This window comes from Loxodonta africana, chromosome 26 (genome assembly GCF_030014295.1).
Source record: "Loxodonta africana isolate mLoxAfr1 chromosome 26, mLoxAfr1.hap2, whole genome shotgun sequence".
In the NCBI taxonomy this organism is placed as follows: Eukaryota; Metazoa; Chordata; class Mammalia; order Proboscidea; family Elephantidae; genus Loxodonta; species Loxodonta africana.
The window spans coordinates 41,847,147-41,870,647 of record NC_087367.1 but is presented as its reverse complement, the minus strand read 5'-3'; the positions used below and the strand labels follow the sequence as shown (position 1 = coordinate 41,870,647).

The 23,501-nt window shown below is 37.3% G+C and overlaps 1 protein-coding gene across 5 annotated transcripts in view; it reads right to left on the bottom strand.

Moving 5' to 3' along the window:
- STAG1 (STAG1 cohesin complex component) overlaps positions 1-23,501 on the bottom strand; it is a 519,923-nt gene that overhangs the window by 196,532 nt on the left and 299,890 nt on the right. For all 5 annotated transcript variants that reach the window (XM_023538819.2, XM_064277281.1, XM_023538818.2 and 2 more), the window contains one exon: positions 17,925-18,129. In XM_023538819.2, coding sequence (XP_023394587.1) covers positions 17,925-18,129 — 205 coding nt within the window. The remainder of the gene's footprint in view (positions 1-17,924; positions 18,130-23,501) is intronic.

Sequence of the window (23,501 nt, the reverse complement as noted above, 5' to 3'; positions counted from 1 at the left end):
AAAAGGAATGTTGTTTCATGTGCCAGCCACTATTCTGAGCCATTTACACATACTTATTCATGTATGCCTCACAACCCTATGAAATAAGTACTATCATTATCCCCTTAAAAAAAAAAAACAAAAAACTTCTGTTTCTGGAGATATATTATTATTATAGGTTTTATATTATAAATATAATTATATTTTAGATATAATAATAATATAAACATATTATTCAGTGACATTGGTTACACTTTTCACAACGTGTCAGTATTCTCGTTATTTCCATTCTGCTTGTTATGTTTCCATTAATCTACACGCCTTGTCACTCCTCCCCTCTTACTTTCTCATCTTTGGTCTAGGGTAAATGCTAACCTTAGGACTCATTTAGATGATTGTTTAGAGGAGCACAGTATTAATGGGTGATGATATTATTTTATGAGCCACTCTGTCTTGTGGCTGATAGGTGACCACCGGGAGCGGTTTGAGCTGGAAACATAAAGGGTATCTCAGGGCGACAGTCTAAGGGGTCCAACTAGTCTCTACTTGTCCAGTAAGCCTAGCCTTTTTTAGGAATTTGGATTAGGTTTTACATTTTTCTCCCATTTTATCCGAGACCATCTCTTGTGTCCCTGGTCAGAACGGTTGGTAGTGGTAGCTGGACACCAACAATTCTTCTGGTCTCAAGGTAGGTAAGGCCGTGGTTCGTGTAGACTATTAGTATTCTAGATTAGTTTCTTGAGTCTTTGGTTTTCTTCTTTCTCTTTTGCTCCTGACGCGTAAAGACCAATAGTTTTATCTTAGATGGTCATTCGCAAGGTTTTTTTTTCTTAATTTTACTGTGTTTTGGGTAAAAGTTTGTAGCGCAAATTAGCTTTCATTAAAAAATTTATACACAAACTGCACTGTGACATTGGCTGAAATCCCTGCAATGCATCAGCACTCTTCCCCTTTCCCTTTCTACCCTGGGTTCTCCATGTCCATTTATCCAGGTTTCCTGTCCCTTCCTGTCTTTGCTCTTGGGCAGATATTGCTCATTTGGTCTCAAACACTTGGTTGAAATAAGAAGCACATTCCTCATGTGTGGTATTGTTTATGTTGTTAGGCATCGTCCAGGCAGTTCTGACTCATAGCGACCCTATGTACAACAGAAAGAAAAACTGCCTCATCCCACACCATCCTCACAATCATTGTTATGCTAGAGCCCACTGCTGCCGCCACTGTCAATCCATCTCATTGACAGCCTTCCTTTTTTTCACTCACCTTCTACTTTACCAAGCATGATATCCTACTCCAGGGACTGGTTGTTCCTGATAACATGTGGAAAGTACTTAAGTCGAAGTCTCCCCATCCTCGCTTCTAAGGAGCATTGTAGCTGTACTTCTTTCAATACAGATTCATATACTCTTCTGGCAGTCCACAGTATATTCAATATTTTTCACCAACACCATAATTGGAAGGCATCAATTCTTCTTTGCTCTTCCTTATTCACCATCTAGCTTAAGCATGCATACGAAGCAACTGAAAATACCATAGCTTGGGTCAACCCACCTCAGTCCTCAAAGTGACATTTTTGCTTTTGAACACCTGAAAGAGGTCTTTTGCAGCAGATTTGCCCAATGCAATGTGTCATTTGATTTCTTGACTGCTGCTTCCATGTGCGTTGATTGTAAGGAAATCCTTGACAACTTCAATCTCTGTTTATCGTGATGTTGCTTATTGGTCCAGCTGTGAGGATTTTTGTTCTATGTTGAGGTAATCTATACTGAAGGCTGTTGTCTTTCACCTTCACCAGTAAGTGCTTCAAGTCCTCTGCACTTTGAGCAGCCAAGGTTGTGTCATCTACACATTGCACGTTGATAAGTCTTCCTCCAATTCTAATGCCCCAATTCTTCTTCATGTAGTCTAGCTTCAAGGATTATTTGATCAGCATACTGACTAAGTATGGTGAAAGGATACAACCCTGACGCACACCTTTCCTGCCTTTAAACCACACAGTATTCCCTTGTACTGTTCCAACAGCTACCTCTTGGTCTATTAATAGGTTCCGCATTAGCGTAATTAAGTATTCTGGAATTCCTATTCTTTGCAATGTTATTCATAATTTGTTATGATCCACAGAGTTAAATGCCTTTGCATAGGCAATAAAACACAGGTAAACATCTTTCTGGTATTCTCTGCTTTCAGTCAAGATCCACCTTATATCAGCAATGATATCCCACATTCCGTCCTCCCCTGAATCCGGGTTGAGCTTCTGGCAGGTCCATGTCAATAAACAGCTGCAACCACTTTTGAAAGATTTTTAGCAAAATTTTACTTGTGTGTGATGATACTGTTCGATATTTATGCATTCTGTTGATCACCTTTCTTTGAAATTGGCACAAATACGGGATCACTTCAAGCTGGTTGGCCAGGAAGCTGTCTTCCAAATTTCTTGACATAGATGAGTGAGTGCCTCTAGTGCTGCATCTGTTTGTTGAAACATCTCAATTGGTATTCTGCCAATTCCTGGAGCCTTTTTTTGTTTTATAAGCCTGTCTAACCTTTGGTTTCTTCTATTACCCAGTGGTGTTGAAGCACTTGCTCTTTCTGTCATTAATTTCTACTTTTACAGCATTGTGTTCAGAGAAGGTGCTTTGTATTATTTTGATGTTTTGAATTATATTATGGGTTGCTCTGTAGCCTAAACTGTGGTCTGTTCTGGAGAATGTTCCTTGTGCATTGGAAAAGGATGTGTACTTGGCTGCTGTTGGGTGGAGTGTTCTATAGATGTCTACGAGGCCAAGTTGGTTGATTGTGGCCTTTAAATTTTCTGTATCTTTCTTGAGTTTCTTTCTAAATGTTCTGTCCTTTAATGAGAGTGGTGTGTTGAAGTCTCCTACTATTATTGTGAAACTATTTCTCTTTTCAGTGCTGTTAGAGCGAGCCCTGTTAGTTTTTGAGCCCTGTTGTTAGGTGTGTAGATATTTATCCAGGTTATGTCTTCTTGTGGATTGTCCCTTTAATCCTTATGTAAGTCCTTTCTTGGCTTTTATGGTGGATTTTGCCTTAAAGTCTATTTTATCTGAGATTAGCATTGCCACTCCTGCCTTTTATCAGTTACTGTTTGCTTGATAATTTTTTTCCCATCCTTTGATTTTTAATGTCTTTGTCTCTACAGTGTCTCTTGTAGACAGCATATTGATGGGTTGTGCTTTTTTATCCATTCTGCCACTCTGTGTCCTTACAGATACATTAAACCATTTATATTCAGTGTGATTATCAACTGGTATGATTTTATAGTTGCCACAGTGTTTTGTGTGTGTGTGTGTGTGTGTGTGTGTGTGTGTGTGTAGTGCTGATGTTTTCTTTGCATCTCTTTCTTGGTCTGAGTTTGTTTGTGGATTTTTTTTTTTTATTATTAAAGATTTTGTGTTTACTGACACTGTTTTTCTTCTTTCTTATTCTGATGAATATGTTTGTTAACTTTCCTGTGGCTACCTTTAAATGTACCCTTATCTACCTAAGTTTGAACCAGTCTTTTATTACTTGGTATGCCTTGCCTTAATCTCCATTTGAAAGTTTTATACGTACACCATTTATTCCTCTTTTTGTGTTGACACTGTTGTCATTTACAGATTGACATCTGTTTCCCTGTTTTAAGTCTTAAAAAAAAAAAGTCTTTTAGCTTTGTTTTATTATTGAGAGTTCTTTATTCTGCCATTTGGTTTTTTATCTAGTTCTTTATTCCTTCATTTGATGCTTCGGGTTCCAGGATTGATGTCTGTATCTGTTTTACTTAGTTTTTCGGGTCTTTGCTGCAGAGGGATGGCAGGATCCATCTGTTTAAGGTGCCATGTCGGCCCTGCCTCCACTCAAAAGCTTTTAAGAGCCCAGACATTACTCACCTAACTAGGAGGTAGAACATTATTTTTGTGAGCTACATTATGCCAAATGACCAAGTTGTTCCCTGAGACTCTAGTCCTAAGCCTTCAAATCCAGTAACCCAATCTTGTGAGTTATTTGGTTGTCTAGGAAGTATCTATAACTGTGTCCCCTATGTTTTATTTTATATATGAATATATATATGCAGCACAAACATGTATATACATTTGCCTACAGAAACACTGAAACATGCACACCCATGTATTCGTATGTGTTTATACATATATATGCATAGATATCTACCTATGTAACCACTCACGTATTTTTAAGTTATTACTGCCGTTGCAAAATTGTGTATGCTGTGGCTTTTACCAAAATCGTCCCTTATTCTTGTATACTTCTTAGTGTCATCATTTACCTTGGTCAAGTTGTGGCAACTTCACTCTTATTTGGTATTGCCTTAAAAAAAAACCAAACCCACTGCCTTCCAGTTGATTCTGACTCATAGCAACCCTAAAGGACAAAGGAGAACTACCCCGTAGCGTTCCCAAAGAGCAGATGGTGAATTCGAACTGCTGACCTTTTGGTTAGCAGCCATATCTCTTAAACACTGTGACACCAGGGCTCTGATATGGCTTTACCCATCACCAAACTAACAAGTGTTCACTATTTAGGAAGTGATTCTCCCCTCCCTCCCCCTTCCATCCCTGGTAATCACCAAAGAATGCTTTTTTTGGTATGTATACCTATTCTTGTCATTTCATAATAGTGAGATCACACAGCATTTGTTCTTTTGTAATTGACTTATCTCACTTAGCATAATGTCCTCCAGGTTCATTCACATTTTATTTTGAGAACTCACCATTATTCTTTATGGCTGCATAGTATTCCATTGTGTGTATGTGCCCAAGTTTGTCTATCCACTCATCTGTTGATGGGCACTTAGGTTGTTTCCATCTTTTTGCTATATTATTCCCTTTTTACTTAAGAAGACCTGGTTGTGCGATGGATAAAGTGCTCAGCTGCTAACCAAAAGGTTGGTGGTTCAAACCCATGAGCCACTCTGGGAGAGAAAGATGTGGCATTCTGTTTCTGTAAATATTTACAGACTTGCAAACCCTATGGAACAGTTATACTCTGCCCTATAGAGTCGCTAAGAATTGGAATCAATTTGATGGCAGAGGGGTTGGTTTGATTTTTCCATTTTTACATAAAAGAAAACTGTGGCACAGATCAGGTAGGAGACTTGCCCAAGGTTACATAACCAGTAACTGGAAGAGACTGGATTCATTACAGGCAGTCTTGCTCCATAATTCAAGCTCTTAACTACTAACCACTAAACCATTCTATCTCTCACTGAATATGTACTTGCTATTATATGCATATCATCCCTGGTTGGTGTGGTTTATGCCTATCCCCAGGAGCTCTGTGGAAGAAAGGCCTGGCAATCTGCTTCCATAAAGATTATACCCAAAAGAATTCTATGAAGCTGTTCCACTCTGTAACACATGGAGTCACCAAGAGTTGAAATCAACTCAATGACAATGGGTGTTTTTTTGTTTTATTATATGCATAAAGTATCTTTGAAAAGGTATATAAGAAGCTAGTCACTTTGGTTGCCTTCAGAGAAGAAAATATGATGGCCAAGAGATTGGGTGGAAGAATAACATAAGTTTTTTTTCACTTTGAATTTTAAATTATGTGGCTGTGAGACAGATAGGGTTAACTGTGCCAGTGGCTGAACAAAAAGAGCTTTTAAAAGATTATCATCTAGAAGTTGGGCAAACAGGAACCACACACTGTCCTGAGACAGATAGGGTTAACTGTGCTGGTGGAACAAAAGAGTCGTTAAAAGATTACCATCTAGAAGGTGGGTAAACAGGGACACACCCTGCCAACATGAGATGGGATTGGGGTATCTCCTTCTTAGTGTTTTTCTAGTCCCCTTCCCCTTTGCATGTGCAGAGGAGCAGAGTGTGACTGCTGTTTGACCTTCCTTAGCCCTCTGAAGATGGTGATGTAGTGCCGAATATCAAGTACACTTGCCCTATATCCCCTAATAAGTGATTCCAAGGGCTGCCAAGAGCACTCCATTTTGAATATCAGCAGATTCCATCTTAGATTCCAGATACATGGGCAACCTAATTAACATACACCTCCATTCTGAGAAGTGCCCGCCCCTGGAAAGAAGCCCACTAAATATTCATTACTCTATTATCTCCATCAAACCCATATAATCCCTAGCTTTGCTTCCCTTGTGGTGTCAAGCCTTTTGGAGAGGTTTAGATCCTCGCTAAGTGTTTTTGCTTGACTCAAGCAAAATAAAGCTAGCTGAAGATAAAGTTTGTCTTTTGCTTGTATTCTTACTCAGGAAAAGACAAGGACCCTTTGTGTCAGGTTGGTAATTGGTAACAGCTGTATTACCTCTCCTGCCGTCATTATTTTTTTTGATAAAAATAATAACACCATGGGATTGGTTTTCTCTTTTTTCACGAAATGTTAATAAAGACAGAAAAGAGGTCTGAACTCCCAGGATGAGGCAATAGCTACAGCAGAACTTCCTAAGATTCATCAGGACAATGTGGTATTCCAGAAAAGACGTAAATACGAGTGTATCAAGAAGGAAGAAATAATTTTGTCTTTCAAGGGAAAGAGAGATAACAACTGGAAGCGGCCTGTCATGGATTGATTTATGCCTCCCCCCCCCCCAAATGTATCAATTTGGCTGGGCCATGATTCCCAGTACTGTGTGATTTTTCTGTATGTTGTAAATCCTGCCTCTATGATGTTAATGAGGGAGGATGGGAGGCAGTTGTGTTGCCGAGGCAGGACTCAATCTACAAGGTTGGATCATGTCTTGAGGCAATCTCTTTGAGATATAAAAGAAAGAAGTGGGGCAGAAGGTGGCACCTATACTACCAAGAAAGCAGTGCCGTGAGCAGAACACATCCTTTGACCAGGGGTTCCCACCAAGGAATCTCCTAGTCCAGGGAAAGATGGATGAGAAGGCTGACAGAGAGAGAAAGCCTTCCCCTGGAGCTGACGTCCTGCATTTGGACTTTTTGCCTCTTTTACTGTGAATAAATTTCTCTTTGTTAAAGTCATCCATTTGTGGTATTTCTGTTACAGCAGCACTAGATGACTAAGACCCTGCCCACTGATTTGGGCACCTTGCTCACTGATTTTACCTCTACAAGAGTGGAGGCAGTGAAGTGGTAGAGACAGAAACCTGACTGGAGTGGGTTCAAGGAGGATTGTAGGAGAGTTAGTGATAATAGTCAATGTAAACAATTTTTGAGGAGTTTTTCTGGAAAGGAAAAGAGAAAAAAGGGATTGTGAGAGAACAAGGGAGGGATCCTGAATGATGAGAGCTGTTATACCATATCAGTGTAACGATAATTTTTATTATCTAATAAAAGGGGGGGAAATTAAAAGTCAGGAAAGAGAGAGAACAACTTGATGAACAAAGTTCTTGGGTAGGTGAGAAAGAATGTGATTCACTGTGTAAGTGCAAGGATTGGCCTTAGACAGGGGGCACTGTAATTAAAAAAAAAGGCAGTGTATACAGATAACGTTGCATCTAGGTAGGTAGATTTAATGCTTGAAGGATTCTCTTCTGACCTCCTCTACTAAGAAAGCAAGATAACCAGCTGACGATGAAAAAGAAGGGATGAAATAATCTCCTGAGAAAGTGGGAGTATCTACTGAGTAGGATACTATACAGGAAGTCCCGGACTTAAGACAAGGTCTGGTTCTGATTTGCTGTAAATTGGTTCTGACATAAATTGAACCTTTTTTTTTCTTTTTTTCAGTTTTTGTTCTTACTGCGTTTTATTATCAGTATATATTTATAAATACCATCTCTGAACATGTGCATATGAACATCTCAGAATAGTAACATCAGCAAATTATGCACTGCAACATTGTAGGCATTACACATTACAATAAGATGAATAAAAAAAACAAAAACAGATGATCTTAAGTGTGGTTCACTGTAACGCACATACAACGTAAGTTGGGGACTACCTGTAAAAGGACTGCTACGCAGCTTGAGAGACAGGTCCACTTGAGAGAAAAACATAAAGCCCCCAACCAATATGTTTTTTCTTCCACTCACTTTCAGCTGCTCTGATGCAGGTGTACAGGTCCATGGGTGGCTCAAATGGTTTGCTCTAGGCTGTTAACCGAAAGGTTGACGGTTCAAACCCAAACACTTGCACCATGAGAAAAAGGGTCTGGCTGTCTGCTTCTGTAAGGATTATACCCAAGAAAACTGTATGGAGCTTAGTTCTCCCTAACACACAAGACTGTCATGAGTTGGGATCAACTTGATGGCAATGGGCTTTTTGTTTTTTTTCCTGGTGCAGGCATGAAGTAGGTGGAGATTTGATGTTTTCCTAGGGAGTAGGATGGGGGGAAAGAGAGACAAGGAAGTTGAGGGAATGAAGAACGATGTAATGGAATCTAAGCTGTGAAAATGAAATATGTGAGGACATGAAGGGTATGAAGAACAACAAAAAAAATAGCATCAAAGGATATAAAGTCCCTATAGAAGAACAGCAGTAGAACAAAAGAAGCTGGTTACCAGCAAACAGAATGCTTGATATTAAGATTGTGGCCACCGACCCATTTATTCAATATCTAACATTCTGTATTGATGTTCCCTAAACGTTAAACCGAAAATTAAAAAATTATATTCGAGCTTAGTGATATCTTCTATACTTTTGAAAACCAACTATTATTGCACATTATAGAATTGTTTTGATAATGGAGCAAATCAAACTTTTAAGAAAGGTATGACTATATTCCTTTTTCAGTTTTTAAAAGGTTATTAAAAACTGGGGGGGGGGGGTAGTTGTGACAAACTTATACTTTCCAAACAATAATATTTAACCAACCTTTTTGTCTCTCAAAAACATGACTAAATTAACTAGGAGAAAACAATTTTCATCTTCAATGAATCCAGGAAATACCTGTAATCTCAAACCACAATACACGAATATCGAACGCAGATAGATGTACAGAGTGCATACAAATGAGATCAATGAGTGGAGAAAACATGACACACACACACACACTTTATGTTATAGGTCTCAGAAGGACTGAGGAATTAGTAACACTAGGTTCCATAGAAGATGGGGTGAGATAAGGTCTCAAAATAAGAGTATCATTTCAGAGTTTGTATGACGAACATTAAATCTCCAAATCTCCACTCCAACCTAGGCAGTCAGGCAATCCTCTACCACACATCCACCTTGGAAGTCCAGAAGTTTATACCCTGGAGAAAGAAAAAAAAAAACCTAGCTATTTGGAATCATCAGACATACGAATAGAAGTGCTCCCTCACTCTAGCCAACTCCCAAATTCAGTCAGCTGCCATACTAAGTACACTGGAAGATCCTTCTGCAAGGAAACTGAACTTCCCCAGTAAAAACCTGTAAACCACAACACATACACACACTCTTCTCCCGCAATCAGTTTTTTAGTGTCTCCTTCTCAACAATGAATGGCCCAAGCCCCAAGCCCATTGCCAGCGAGTCAATTACGACTCATAGCAACCCTACAGGACAGAGTAGAATTGCCCCACAGGGTTTCCAAGGCTGTAAATCTTTATAGGAGCAGACCGTCTCATCTTTCTCCAACAGAGTGGGTGGTGGGTTCAAATCACCAACCTTTTTGGTTAGCAGCCGAATGCTTTAACCACCGTGCAATCAGGGCTCCTTACATGAGAGAGAGAGATAAAAGCAGAGAATCATAAGAGGTCAGAGCCGGAAGCAGAAAAAGATTTCAAAGAAATAATTAACATCAAAGAGATTAGAGAAAAAACAGATGATACTGCATCCACAAAACATAAAAAACAAAGACCTGGAGAATAAGAAAAAACTCTCAGAAACTTAAAATGATAGCCAAAATGATGTTTAGTAAAGTTGAGGAAAGACAAGAAAGGTCAGCCAACAGCCTAAGAAATGGAAAATAAAAGAGAAATAATAAGAAACTCAGTACTGAAGTAAGAAATTAACATTCAAGCAACAGGAATTCAAGAAAGAAAACAAGGCATAATGAATGGGGGGAAAAACATACTTACCAGGGTATAAAAATGGGAAATCCAAACCCGTTGCCATCGAGTCGATTCCGACTCATAGCGACCCTATAGGACAGAGTAGGACTGCCCCATAGAGTGTCCAAGGAGCTCTGGTGGATTTGAACTGCCGTAGCACTTAACTACTATGCCACCAGGGTTTCTATACCAGGGTATGTCTCCGTGAAATTTCAGAACACCAGGAATAAAGATAAAAGTTTCGAAACTTCCAAAGACAAGAAACAGAAATCAAAATCAGAAGTCAAAATAGCATTAGACTTCTCAATAACAACACTGGAAGCTGGAGTCCAATTCTGAAGAAAATTATTTTCGATGATGAATTTTATACTGGGTCAGACTATTAAATATTAGGGTACAATGCAGCTTTCAGGCATGCAAAGTCTCAAATATATACTTCCCTAATACCCTCTTCTTAGGAAACTAATGGAAAACATGCTCCCAAAAGGAGTGGAAGGGAAGAAGGGAGATAGGGTTTCAAGGAAAGACAAAGGGTCCAAACCAGGGTAGAAAAGTTAAAAAAATTAAGACATTAATCTACATTTTAGAAAAAGAGGAAGCCATATTAAGTCATATAAAAAGTTAAAAGCACAGAAAATGCATATAACAAGATTGACTGTAACATCAAATTTTTTGTTTAAAAATAAAATAAAAAACCTCATAAATATGCATTTAAAAAAAGGCTTAAAAGGAAAAACCAAAATTTTAAGGCACTGCTATAAGGTGGTGTGATTATGGCTTATTTTTATTTTTCTGAATTCTCTATAAGTAGTAATTTCATAAGCACAAAAAATCTAAAATGTACAATATGAAAACAATCTTAATACAAAAAAAACTAAACTTCAAAGAATTTTCTCAAATTCTCTGTCATGTTTAGAATATGCCATATTAGCTTTGTTGTTCTCTGTAGTATAGTTATAACATCAGACAATTTGAGTGATTTGTATATATTAAACATTTAACATTAATTATTTTATTTAAACCTAACAAACTCTTAGAAGTAAGGCTATTCATGTCAACATTCTATCAATAAGAAATGAGAGGCACGGAAGTTAAGAAACTTGTCAAGGTTCTCCAAGTTAATGAAAAGGAGTTATGTAATTCTTGTAAACTGGTTTAAAATATCATGGTTGCTTTATAAAAACTGGCCCCCCACAGAAAGCTAATTTCTATACCTGATGATAGAAAGTAAAAGATCTAAAAAAAATTGTATTTCTTACTTAAAAAACTTTAAAAATTACTCTAAACGTGTATCTACAGATTCAAAAAATATAATTACATTTTTGAAGTTAAACTTTACTGTATTTTATGGGTACACATTATATACTATAGTGTGATATCTGGGGATTTGGCCAAGTATTACAAATCGATCCCATGCAAACACCAAAAGTCTACTATATATAAAACCTAAAACATTGAACATTGAATAAAGGTGATAAATCTGGAGAAGGAGTAAGAAAGACCAGGGTGATAAAGAAAAATAATGCAATGGTAAAAGTACAAAGCAATGATAAGACTCTAGAACTTAATCATTGCATAGTAATTAAGAGCTATGTCTGCTAACCGAAAGGTCGGCAGTTCAAGTCCACCAGGCACTCCTTGGAATCTGTATGGGGCAGTTCTACTCTGTCCTGTAGGGTCGCTATAAGTCAGAATTGACTTGATGGCAATGGGTTGGGATTTTTTCTAGAAAAATAAAGAAAAAATGAATATAAGAAAAATATAAGGTCAAAAAGAAGAGAGATTATTTATACCATGTGGCCTTTTCCTTGATCATGCCAGACTGTTCTAAAAATTTCAGGACCTTAAAGAAGCCAGAAATAAGCTGTCTGGCTAAGAATTATAAAATACTTACTGAATTCAATAATTAGAACTTGGGTCCTGAGAGCCAAAAGACAAGTAAAATGAAAAAGCATGATATTAGTTCCTTAATAGCAGTTTTTGAAAAAATTAACTTGTTTACTTATTTATTTCTAATTTGTCCATTTATCATGTCTATTATTATTACCTAAAAGAGTAGGCACTGAATAAATCCAGAGTAAAACTAGGAATAAAAAAAAAAAAAAAAGGAATATAGTTATCATCATATTCCCCACTTTGCATATAAAAGAAAAGTGAGGCCAATTAAGTTAAGGAGCTTGTCCAAGGTTGCCCAAATAGTAAAAGTCAGAGAGGAATCTGAGCCCAGATAGTCTGGCTCCAGAACCAATTCTATAAACACTATATTATATGGTATCAGCAACTATAAGCCAAAGAAAAGAGGTATCAATTTTCTGAGGCAAAATGATCTTCAATCTATGATTAATAAATTCATATGCCATATCTTTCCTCAGAGGAAAAGTCCAGGGACACTGGCTTGATAATAAGTGTTAATCAACACTGAATATAAATCAACGATGACAATATAAAATAACCATTTGTCAACATAAAAATGTTAACAACAGGGCATAAAGAAATGTTTACTCCCTCAAGAGTCTGAGAGTGACCTATTATTAAACATTGCCGAAGACTGGTGACAAAATCATTTTGATTCTCTTAGAATTCCCATTTTAGAGTTCGTGGAATTCGGGTGATTCACCCAGGCCATCCACCCTTAGGTCTCCTTCTGAATCTTGAAGGAACCGGTTCCCTGAAGTCACCTTCAGGTTGAATAACAGCTTAGTAAGCAGTTTAGCAGAGACCATTTGGCCTTATGCATTGGGCTCTTTAGGAAAATTATCTGTGTGCAGCCAGCTTTGAGAAGAAGGAACTCAAGGGTCTGACTAGAGGCTGTGTCTTTAACATGTATGGTATGCCGCTGGCAATTCTGTTTCTGTAACCAATGGACCCTGAAACCCTGCCCTGTGCTTTGATGTTATTTCCTGAGAAATTAAAAATGAGCTAAATAACCTATTTTCACTGTCCCCTCTTCGGTGTGCCATTCCAATACAGGTTGAATCTGCCTAATTAAAATCGTATCTACTTCTAATAAATATATTCTGCTACACTAATTTTTGGTGTTTCTCTGTGCATTTAGGTTTTTGAAACTGGCCTCCCAGTCTTTTGAGACCACTGGACTGTCATATGATGATCTTAACCAAAGTTTCTAATTTTTCCAAAAACTGAATCAATCACAATGCCATTAATACAAATTTTGTATTCTTGATTCTGCTTTGTTCAAATTAGCACCTTCACCATAAAAATGAGAGGTTGGCAGCATTAAATAAACTATTTGTAACATTACAGAAAATTATATAAGTGAGAAAATAGCAAAAAGAAAAAAAGAAACCAAGATTACTCATTCTGCAAATTGCCACCTAACCAAAGTGTGAAGCCAACAACATATAAAGTATTGGAATACACCTTAAAAGTAAATGCCTAAAAATACGTAAGATAACTACAATTGTGGGGGGAAAAATTCTTTAAGAATAAAATTATATCAATAATACAAAAGAACGAAGTGGTAAAATAAAGGAAATACTATCTCTTTTGACCTTGAAAAGAAAAAGAATACTTTCACATAAAATATGAAAATGTCATCAACTCTGAAAAAAATACAATGTGCCCAGTCTCAGATCTCACATTATAAACCACTGAAAGAAGCAAAGAATAAACAAATTACAATACGTTTCCTATGAAAGTAAAGTCTACCAATTATGTCTTAGTATGCCCAACCCAGTTACGTATTTAGAAGAAAGGGCACTAAAATCTGAAGATTATTAGTTAATGAAATGAAAAATGTACTGCAATGTGAAGCCTTCTTACTAAAATAGGTCAAATAAACAGGACAGTATGTTTTAAAATTCCCATTAAGTGACAGAAAAAAATAAGAAAACTATAATGGAAACGTAATCACTAACAGTTGGTTTCGACTTAATGGTGAAAAGCATTCCAAAAAAAAAAGGAAAGTATAGTTGATATCTACAGTGAAAAACATGGGAATACTTATTGTCCAAACTGTGGAATAAACAGACCTGAAAAACTATAGAATGATGAATATTTTTTAAAATAAATATGTGGTAAAAGTATACAATTAAATGCAATGCACAACACTGACAACAGGGACACATTATTTAATTCATAACAAGAATGTGGGCTATTTGGAAAACATTAAAAGTACTACTGATAAGACAACTGATGACTTACAAAGTTCTGGAACTCATCACATCTATACCCTACAAAACAACTAACCTCACTGTCTCTCTTCTCAGCTAACACAGAAGCAACGTCAAGGAGCATTTTATTCCAAGCCAATAACCGTATCTGGCCATAACTGCCTTGTAACTGTCCATGCACTTAGTCTTTGACGCTGGGGATTAAATGTTCCTGCCCATTTCATCTAGTCCCCAAAACTCGTTCTGCAAAGTAAATAAAAATGACTATCTTTTTTTTTTTTAATCTTTTTAATCTATCCTTGGCACACATACCATAAAGTAACAAAAAAGAGGACAAAGGTGAGAACAAAAAATCCCTAAAAAGATGGATAATTATTATTCACCCTGGAATTAAGTTCTCAGCAAGCCCTCTGTGCTTTGTTGAAGGCTAAGTGACTGATATGTCTCACATATACAGATGGGAGCTACAATGATTTTTTGAAGTAACTTTAGAAAATGACTGAAAGATAGGTTTTATCTTTTGAAAAATCAGTATAAATAAATACTATGTGGATTACCTATTTTTTATTAATACCTGATTTTGAAAAACAACTTCAAATTCAAATAGGGTAGATGATGATATAAAAAGAAATTAGATAAAAACAAAATGGTATTTACCAAGTAGTTTTAAAAACTATCATGAACATAGGTAAATCACAGGAAGAGAGACACAAAAAGGCACTGGTGAAAAAGAGGAACTACTCAGAAAGAACAAGAGAAAAGCCTTAATGAAAACATATTCAAGCATATGCAAAATCAGCAGATACAATAACAAAGAAAATATAGTTAAAGTGATACAATCATAAAAAGTAGTTAAAAATGGACCATCAGAAAGGCAATAAAATACAGTAATACCTCATTTAGACGGCAGTGGAGAACAAACACAAATGAATTAAAGCTCATTTTTCAGAAAACTGAAAAAAGAGCTTAAGAGTCAAAATATTCTGTTATTTCTATAAAATATTACTCTTCCTATGTTCTTAGAGTATAAGACGTATATTTAATCTTTTATACAGAATGCACCGGTTTCTAGATTAAAGAGAGGTGGTTTGCTTCTAGCAAAAAAAGTCCCAGATTGCTCCCTACCTTCAGATCTGAAAACAAATATTCTGTCTTCTATTTTGTTATGGGTTATTATTTCACAATTCTATCAGCTGGATGGCATCTTAGGTTTGCCCCCCATAATGTGTCGCTTCTCCTTCTCTTTTGGCCTTGGAAAACCATATAATAACTTTTTGTATTAAGGCAAGTGTCTTAGTCATCTAGTGCTGTTATAACAGAAGTACCACAAGGGGATGGCTTCAACAAAGAGAAATTTATTTCTTTACAGCAAAGCAGGCTGAAAGTCCAAATTCAGGGTGTCAGCTCCAGGGGAAGGCTTCCTCTCTGTCGGCGTTCTTATCAGTCTTCCCCAGGACTAGGAGCTGCTTCTTGCAGGGACCCTGGGTCCAAAGGACACGGTCTGCTCCTGGCAGTGGTATGAGGTCCCCCTGTCTCTCTGCTTGCTTCTCTCTCTCTCTTTTATAGCTCAAGAGATTGCTTCAAGACACAATCCAAGCTTGCAGACTGAGTCCTGCCTTACTAACACAACTGCCACCCATCCTCCCTTAATAACTTCATATAGGTAGGATTTACAACATATAGGAAAATCACCCAATACCAGGAATCATGGCCTAGCCAAATTAATACACACACTTTCTGGGGGACAAAATTCAAACCATGACAGCAAGTTCATTAGTTTTTATGATAGAAACTTTGGCTATTCAAAAGCAATTTCTATCTTATGTCTAATATCTTTTGTTTATTTCAAACAACCAAATTACTATGCATCTGACAACCAGCTAAATGGGCATTACTGTTCATAGAAAGAAGAAAGTGCCACAAAAAGGGAATAGAAAATACAAAAGGAACAAATACCAAATTACAGGATACTAAAAGTCATGAAATTAAAAAGAAAGGAATGTATAAAACAAAGACTTTTTTTTGGATAATAAATAGCATTTTTACAGTTCCTTGAAAGAAAAGGTACAATTGCGTACAAAATCAACTTTCATTTCTACTAATTAAAAAAAAAAAAAAAAACCCGATCCATCGAGTCGATTCCAACTCATAGTTATCCTATAGGACAGGTTAAAACTGCCCCATTGAGTTTCCAAGGAGCACATGGTGGATTTGAACTGCCGACCTTTTGGTTAGCAGTCGTAGCATACTTAACCACTACGCCACCAGCGTTTCCCTCTACTAATAAATGGAATAGGATACTCTCAAAACAGAAAAACTAGTTTGATTTTTGTTCTGTACAAAATTTTTTTCCATAATAAACCACATTTTTAACATTTAAAAAATAAAATAAAATTAGGTAAAAGACGTCCCCCTCTTCCCTTTCTTCCTAATAACAAGCAAAAGAATACTCTCAAAAGACAATAAGCTCTGCTTCATTTTTGTTTTGTACATAAATACAAATAAGAGAGTAACGCACACCAATATGGATTAACTATGCTGCCTAAAAGGAAAAAAAAAAAAAAAAGAGGATGTGGAAAAAAAACATGGATGTCTCCAGATAATATTATCATATTGGCTTTAGGCAGTAAGTCTAAGCCAGAAAATGACAAAATGTTAACAATTTGCAATTTGTAGTCAAACCAGCAGCATTCCACTAAAAACCCACTAGTATTCTCTAAAAACTTGTTAAACTCCGGGCCTGGACCCAGCATTCTGTTTCAACAAGTTCTATAGGTAATTCTGATGCATACTGAAGTTTGAGAACCAACACTTTAAATAAATTAGATAAATAAGATTGAAATTTAAATGAAAATTGAAATTTAGTTAATGAAACTGAATCTGTTTTTTGACATGGTAATGACTAAGATGAATAAAGACAGAGTTATTGCTATCAAGGAAACCCTGGTGGCTTAGTGGTTTAGAGTTTGGCTGCTAACCAAAAAAGTCTGGCAGTTCTAATCTGCCAGCTGCTCCTTGGAAGCCCTATAGGACAGTCCTACTCTGTTCTATAGGGTCACTATGAGTTGGAATGGACTTGATGGCAAGGGGTTTGGTTTTTTATTGCTATTAAGAAGGATATAATTTGGGAACATTTAAATATATGTATATATTTTTATGCATGCCCGCACAAATACATCATGAATAAAAAGACTAGTCATTTTAGTTAAGCACAGTTAAAGCAGTGGAGGAAAAATGGAACAAACGTTAAATTAATAAAATTACCTTGTTATGGAAAAATGAAGAAAAATTATACTTGACTGAGAAGTAGCCTAGACAATTCTAAAATGATGAAAGTAAAAGTGAAAACTGCAATTTGTCAGATCTTCAGATATCTATAGCTTATCTGAATGAACTGATTTGGAAACATGCTTAGAAACATGTTTGTGTCAGAACAAGGAATAAAAAGAATGTCACTGCTACCAAATAATTTGATGGAGTTGTTTTTCTCAAATATATAAATATTTACACATATATGCATAACACTGAGCTGTGAAGCAATGTATTTAAGTGGAGATAAAACACTGTGAATTTGGGTTTACAAAAGGATATGGCCTAACAGTCTCCTAAAATTCCTTTGGTTATAAAATGAGGATGTAAGAAAATAATAAACTAAACATTTATTGAAATTGGCCCAGAAGGCTTCAATTTTCATTCTCAAGGCTATCAAATACCAATTATCAAAATAGGCATACAGTTCACCCAAACAGATAGCACAAACCATTCAGATGAATTTTGGGGAAAATGTTACTTTTCAAAAGCAAATGATTAAATTAATATTTAAGAAAATTTTAATTACAATAAAGCATATTTAAAATAAATGAAAAAGAAATAAAATGTTGATGACTTACCAGCAAGGGTACTTGTATGCCTAAAAGCTCTGACCTGGGAGTCTGACAAACCAGTCAAAAGAGAAATTACTGTGTCCATCATATACTCATCATAAATTATGCTATATTGACACTGTCGAATCAGGACTCCAATGAATTCACAAAAGTTTGAACGAAACTTTTTCCACTGGGGTCCAGGCATGGTGAGGGGATAATCACCACTGTCCTAAAAGGAAAAAAATGAACACACTAAGTATGACATATGGTATCAGTTTGAGCAAAGTTATTTCTTCTCTCCCACATTTAAAGGAGGTACCTGGGAAGTGCAAATGGTTTGCACTCAATGATAAACCTAAAAAGTTGGTGGTCTCAATCCACCTAGTGGTGCTGTGAAAGAAAGGCCTGGCAATCTGTTTCCATAATTATTACAGCCAACAAAACCCTATGTAGCACTCTGTAACACACGGGGTTGCCGTGAGTAGAAACGGACTTGATAGCAACAGGTTGACATTTATAGTTACCCCTTTTTTTTGGTTCAAAGTAGATATGAGCAGAAATATAAAGGAATTTTCATAGACCCTTTGGTTGCTTTATCTTTTTGTTTGTTTTGATCTACCACAACTACTTAATTCTTAAAGTGCTCAAATTATTATTTAGAACCAGTATTTACTTCACGGTTCTACTAAGCCTTTAACTCAAAACAAAAGTTCTAGTTTCCTTGTATTTGGCTCTCAGTAGAGATAATTATAGCAGAAACTAAAAAAAAAAAAAAAACTAATGAAGTTTTGACTAAAAAGGATACTTGCCATTGAATTTACATCAAACCAGTCATATGTGCCACATATTGTTGTTAGGTGTCATAGAGTTGGTTCTGAATAATAGTAACCTTATGTTCAACAGAACAGAACACTGCCCAGTCCTGTGCCATTTTCAAAATCATTGCTATGTTTGAGCCCATTGTTGCAGTCACTGTGTCAATCCACCTCACTGAGGGTCTTCCCGTTTTTCACTGACCCTCTACTTTATCAAACATGATATTCTTCTCCAGGGACTGTTCCCTACTGATAAACACGTCCAAAGTACATGAGACAAAGTCTCGCCATCCTTGCTGTGCTTCTTCCAAGACAGATTTGTTCACTATTCTGGAATTCCATGGTATATTCAATATTCTTCGTCAACAGCATAATTTAAAGGATTGATTCTTTTTTGGTCTTTCGCATGCATATGAGGTGAATGAAAATACCATCACTTGGGTCAGGCGCAATGTAACCCTCAAAGTGACATCTTTGCTTTTTAACACTTCAAAGAGGTCTTCTGCAGCAGATTTGCCTAATGCAATAATACGTCAGTTGATTTCATGACTATTGCTTCCATAGGGGTTGATTGCAGATCCAAGTAAAAGGAAATCCTTGACAACTTCAACATTTTCTGTTTATCATGATGTTGCTTATTGGTCCAGCTGCGAAGATATTTACTTTCTTCATGTTGAGGTGTAATCCATACTGAAGGCTGTAGTCTTGGATCTTCATCAGTAAGTGCTTCAAGTCCTCTTTACTTTCGCAAGTACGGCTGTGTCATCTGTGTAACGCAGGTTGTTAATGAGTCTTCCGTCAATCCTGATGCCAGTGTTTTTCATGTACTCCAGCTTCTCAGATTACTTGCTCATCATACAGGATGAATAAGTATGCTGAAAGATACAACCCTGATGCATGCCTCTCCTGATTTTAAACCATGCAGCATCCCCTTGTTCTAGTCGAAAAACTGCCTGCCTCTATGTACAGGTTCAGCATGAGCACAATTAAGTGTTCTTTGCAATGTTATTCATAATTCTTTATGATTCACACCGTCAAATGCCTTTGCACAGTCAATACAGCACAAGCTAAACATCTTTCTGGTATTCTCTTTCAGCCAAGAGTCATCTGACATTAGCAAAGATACCTCTCATTCCACATCCTCTTCGGAATCCAGGTTGAATTTCTGGCAGTTCCCTGTCAGTGTACTGCTGCAACTGTTTTTGAATTATCTTCAGCAAAATTTTACTTGCGTGTGATATTAATAAATACCCCCCCTTTCAAATATTTTAAATTGAATTTTTAAGAATTGAGAATTTCAAAAGTATTAGCATTTCACTGAGATCTATAACCTTTCACATCTGAAATTTCAATCCCATTTTCTTCCAATTTTACTAGGAAGTTTCTCTTAACTTTATTTCATAAAAACCCAAACCCATTGCCATTGAGTTGATTCTGGCTCATAGCAACGCTATAGGACAGAGTAGAACTGCCCCGTAGAGTTTCCAAGGAGCACCTGGTAGATTTAAACTACTGATCCTTTGGTTAGCAGCTGTAGCACTTAACCACTACGCCACCAGGGCTTCCACTTTATTTCATAGAGTGAATTTATTAACTTCATATGAAAAATTCTAATACGGGCTCTTGGTATCACCAGAATACTTCATCCTTTTTAAAACAGGAACTGACAGTTGAACCCAATTGCTTAGAGTTTTCCCACTCCGGCCTAGAACATTTTGGTAAAGAAATGGAAATTCACAAGGCAGATACTGAGGAATTTTGTGAACATGGTTACCTAAATATTCTCAATTTGTGGCTTTTGCCTGTTCTAGGTAAATTGCTGCCAGAAAAAATGGGTTTAAGTGAGGCCTTGAGCTCTGCTGGTATCCCAAGAAGGAGAACTAGTTCACCACCCCTTCCCCCCCTTAGGCTAGACAAGCACCTAAAGAACAGCAGGAGATAACAAGAGCGAGGAACAGAAGTCAGAGATTGGGAAGAGCTTAGCATTCATAGTCAAATCCTCAAAAAAAAGTTAATGATGGTGCTATGCAAGTGTTACAGGGTTTGTGGTGCCCTCAAACGATCAAGAAAAATGAAAGGGGCTGGATGAATTTTCCCAGTCCTCAGAATGGGAATGTGGGGACAGACTGGAGAGTAGACAGACTGAAGAACAAAGGCATCTCAGCAGCCCTTCTACTCATCCTACATCACAGAAGTCCACTAGGGTAGAGCTCCTCTTGCTTTATGCCAACTGATATATCCAACCATTTAGTGCTCTACAGTAACCACACCTGAGCCACAGGGCAACAACAAAGAATATAATCCATCTAAAGAGGCCCAACAGCAAGTGACAGGAAGGATGGTAGAATAATTCTGGATATATAATCCTGAACATAAAAATCAGTGCACTGCAGAAGATTCAAATACAGCACAAAAACAACCTCAAAAACTCCAGGAGCTAAAATATTTTATTTATTAATTAAACAATTTAGTTGATGAATTAAAGGAAAGAATAAACATATAGGAGATACATTAGTAGCCTGGAAAGTAATGTGCAAAAAGTATATGAGAAAAAAAAAAATGTAATTTGCTAGATGGGGCTTCTGGAAAAGCCTTTTAAAGTGGACAGAGTAGGCTAGGATGGCCTCTTCAGTCTTTTGTCCTCCTTTCAAGTCCCCGGAACTAAAATGTGGTCCTCAATGTTCAGAATTCATCTTATGACCACGGTAAGTACAGGATGAAGAATGGTTAAAGAAAAAAAAAGACCAGACCTACTGGTTTGACAGAGACTGAAGAAACAATGAGAGTATGGCCCCTGGACACCCTTTTAACTCAGTACTAAAGTCATTCCTGAGGTTCACCCTTCAGCCCAAGATTAGACAGACCGATAAAACAAAAAGAAACTAGACAGTACTGAAGTCACTCCTGCGGTCCACCCCTCAGCCAAAGATTAGTCAGACCCATAAATCAAAACAAGACACCAGCCCAGGGGCAAGGACAAAAAGGTAGGAGTGGACAGGAAAGCTGGTAATAGGGAATCCAATGCTGAGAAGGGGAGTGATGACATGCTGTGGGGTTGGCAACCAATGTCACAAAACAATATGTGTATTAATTGTTTAATAAGAAACTAATTTTCTCTGAAACTCTTCATGTAAAGCACACACACACACACAAAAAATGGTAGAAGGATAGAAAAACTTGTAGTCTTTGATTGCCCAGTTCAGCTGCAGTACCAACCATGTACTTACTATTCTCAGATTTATTTATTTTTAATTTTACCTTTGGTAAAAATATACACAGTAAAACCCACTCCCATTCCACATTTTCTAGACATAATCATCAGTGTCATTGGTTAAATTTTTACACTATGTCAATATTCTCATTTCTGTTCTAGCTGTTTCACTCTCAGACTTATTTTGCATGAGACAAATAAACTCCTGTGATTTTAAGGTACTGTTGCACAGGTTTCCTGTTACTCACAGACAAGTGTATCCCTACTGTTACGAAAGAATTATGAGTCAGTGGGGAAAGATGAATTATTCAGTAAATGATTCTGGGACAACTGGGTGCCCATTAGAAAAAAAAAATTAGGTATACAGTGCACCTTACACAAACATAAATTCCTAATGATCAAAACACATAAACAAAAAATTTCAACCATAAAACTAATAGCAGAAAACATGGGAGAATACTCTCAGAATGGGGAAGTTGTTTTCTAAATTTGAAAAATAAAGTCAGAAGCCATAACAGACCAAAAAGTTCAACCACGCAAAATCAATCTTTGTATGAAGGGGAAAAAAAACGAAAAAACAAAAAGCTAAAAAAGAAACAAGGTTCAGCTTCCAATAAGGATGCTGAAGGGTACATACAGTGACGACAGGCCACATCAACAAAAACTCTTAACTTTTCTTAGGCCCAACTTGAATTGAAGTAACCCAAATTGCAAATAGGCATGTTGTTGTGTGTCTTAAAGTGGATTTGGACCCATAGTGAGCCTACAAGACAGAGCAGAACTGCTCCATAGCATTTCCAAGCAGTTGCTTGTGATTCAAACTGCTGCCCTTTTGAGGCAAAAAACACAACACAAACAAATCTTATCACCTGTGGCCACCATAAAAGTGGGTAAGAAGAAATCAACTAAGATTTTAATCAACTGTCAAAGGCCAAGCATGCCAAGTTGTCAGTCTGGAAAACAAGGGGAGTTTACAGTCACTCAAAACCTCTTCTCCGCAGGTCTCAACCTGGTGCTCACAACAAAGCCTCAGGGCAGGGCAGGAGCACAGGGAGCATTCCTCTTCCTGCAGGCCTTTAGGGAGTGATCCTCAGCTCATGGGAAAAAAGAAAGAAGCCTAGCTAGCTTCTCTGGACCTTTCTCTCCCACAAATCAGAAGCCTTAATCTGATGGGGGAGGGAAAGCAAACCAATTCACCACCAGGACACAGGCAAAGACTGACTGCACTGGGGAAGGGTAGAAGAAAAAAATCCTCTACACGGGGAAGAGGAGACGGCACACTGTTCTGGGGCCCTGAATCCCATACCAATAAAGGGGTCTGCTAGCAATGGGAAAGGGACAGGAAACTTCTGCCCAAGGCCAACCGCACATATAAGGCAAGAGTTTGGCTGCAATAAGGAGGAGGGACCACACGTGTTTGTCAGTTTGTCGTACTATGGGGGCTTGCGTGCTGCTGTGATGCTGAAAGCTATACCACTGGTATTCAGATACCAGCAGGGTCACCCATGGAGGACAGGTTTCAGCTGAACTTCCAGACTAAGAAAGACTAGGAAGAAGGAACCCGCAGTCTACTTC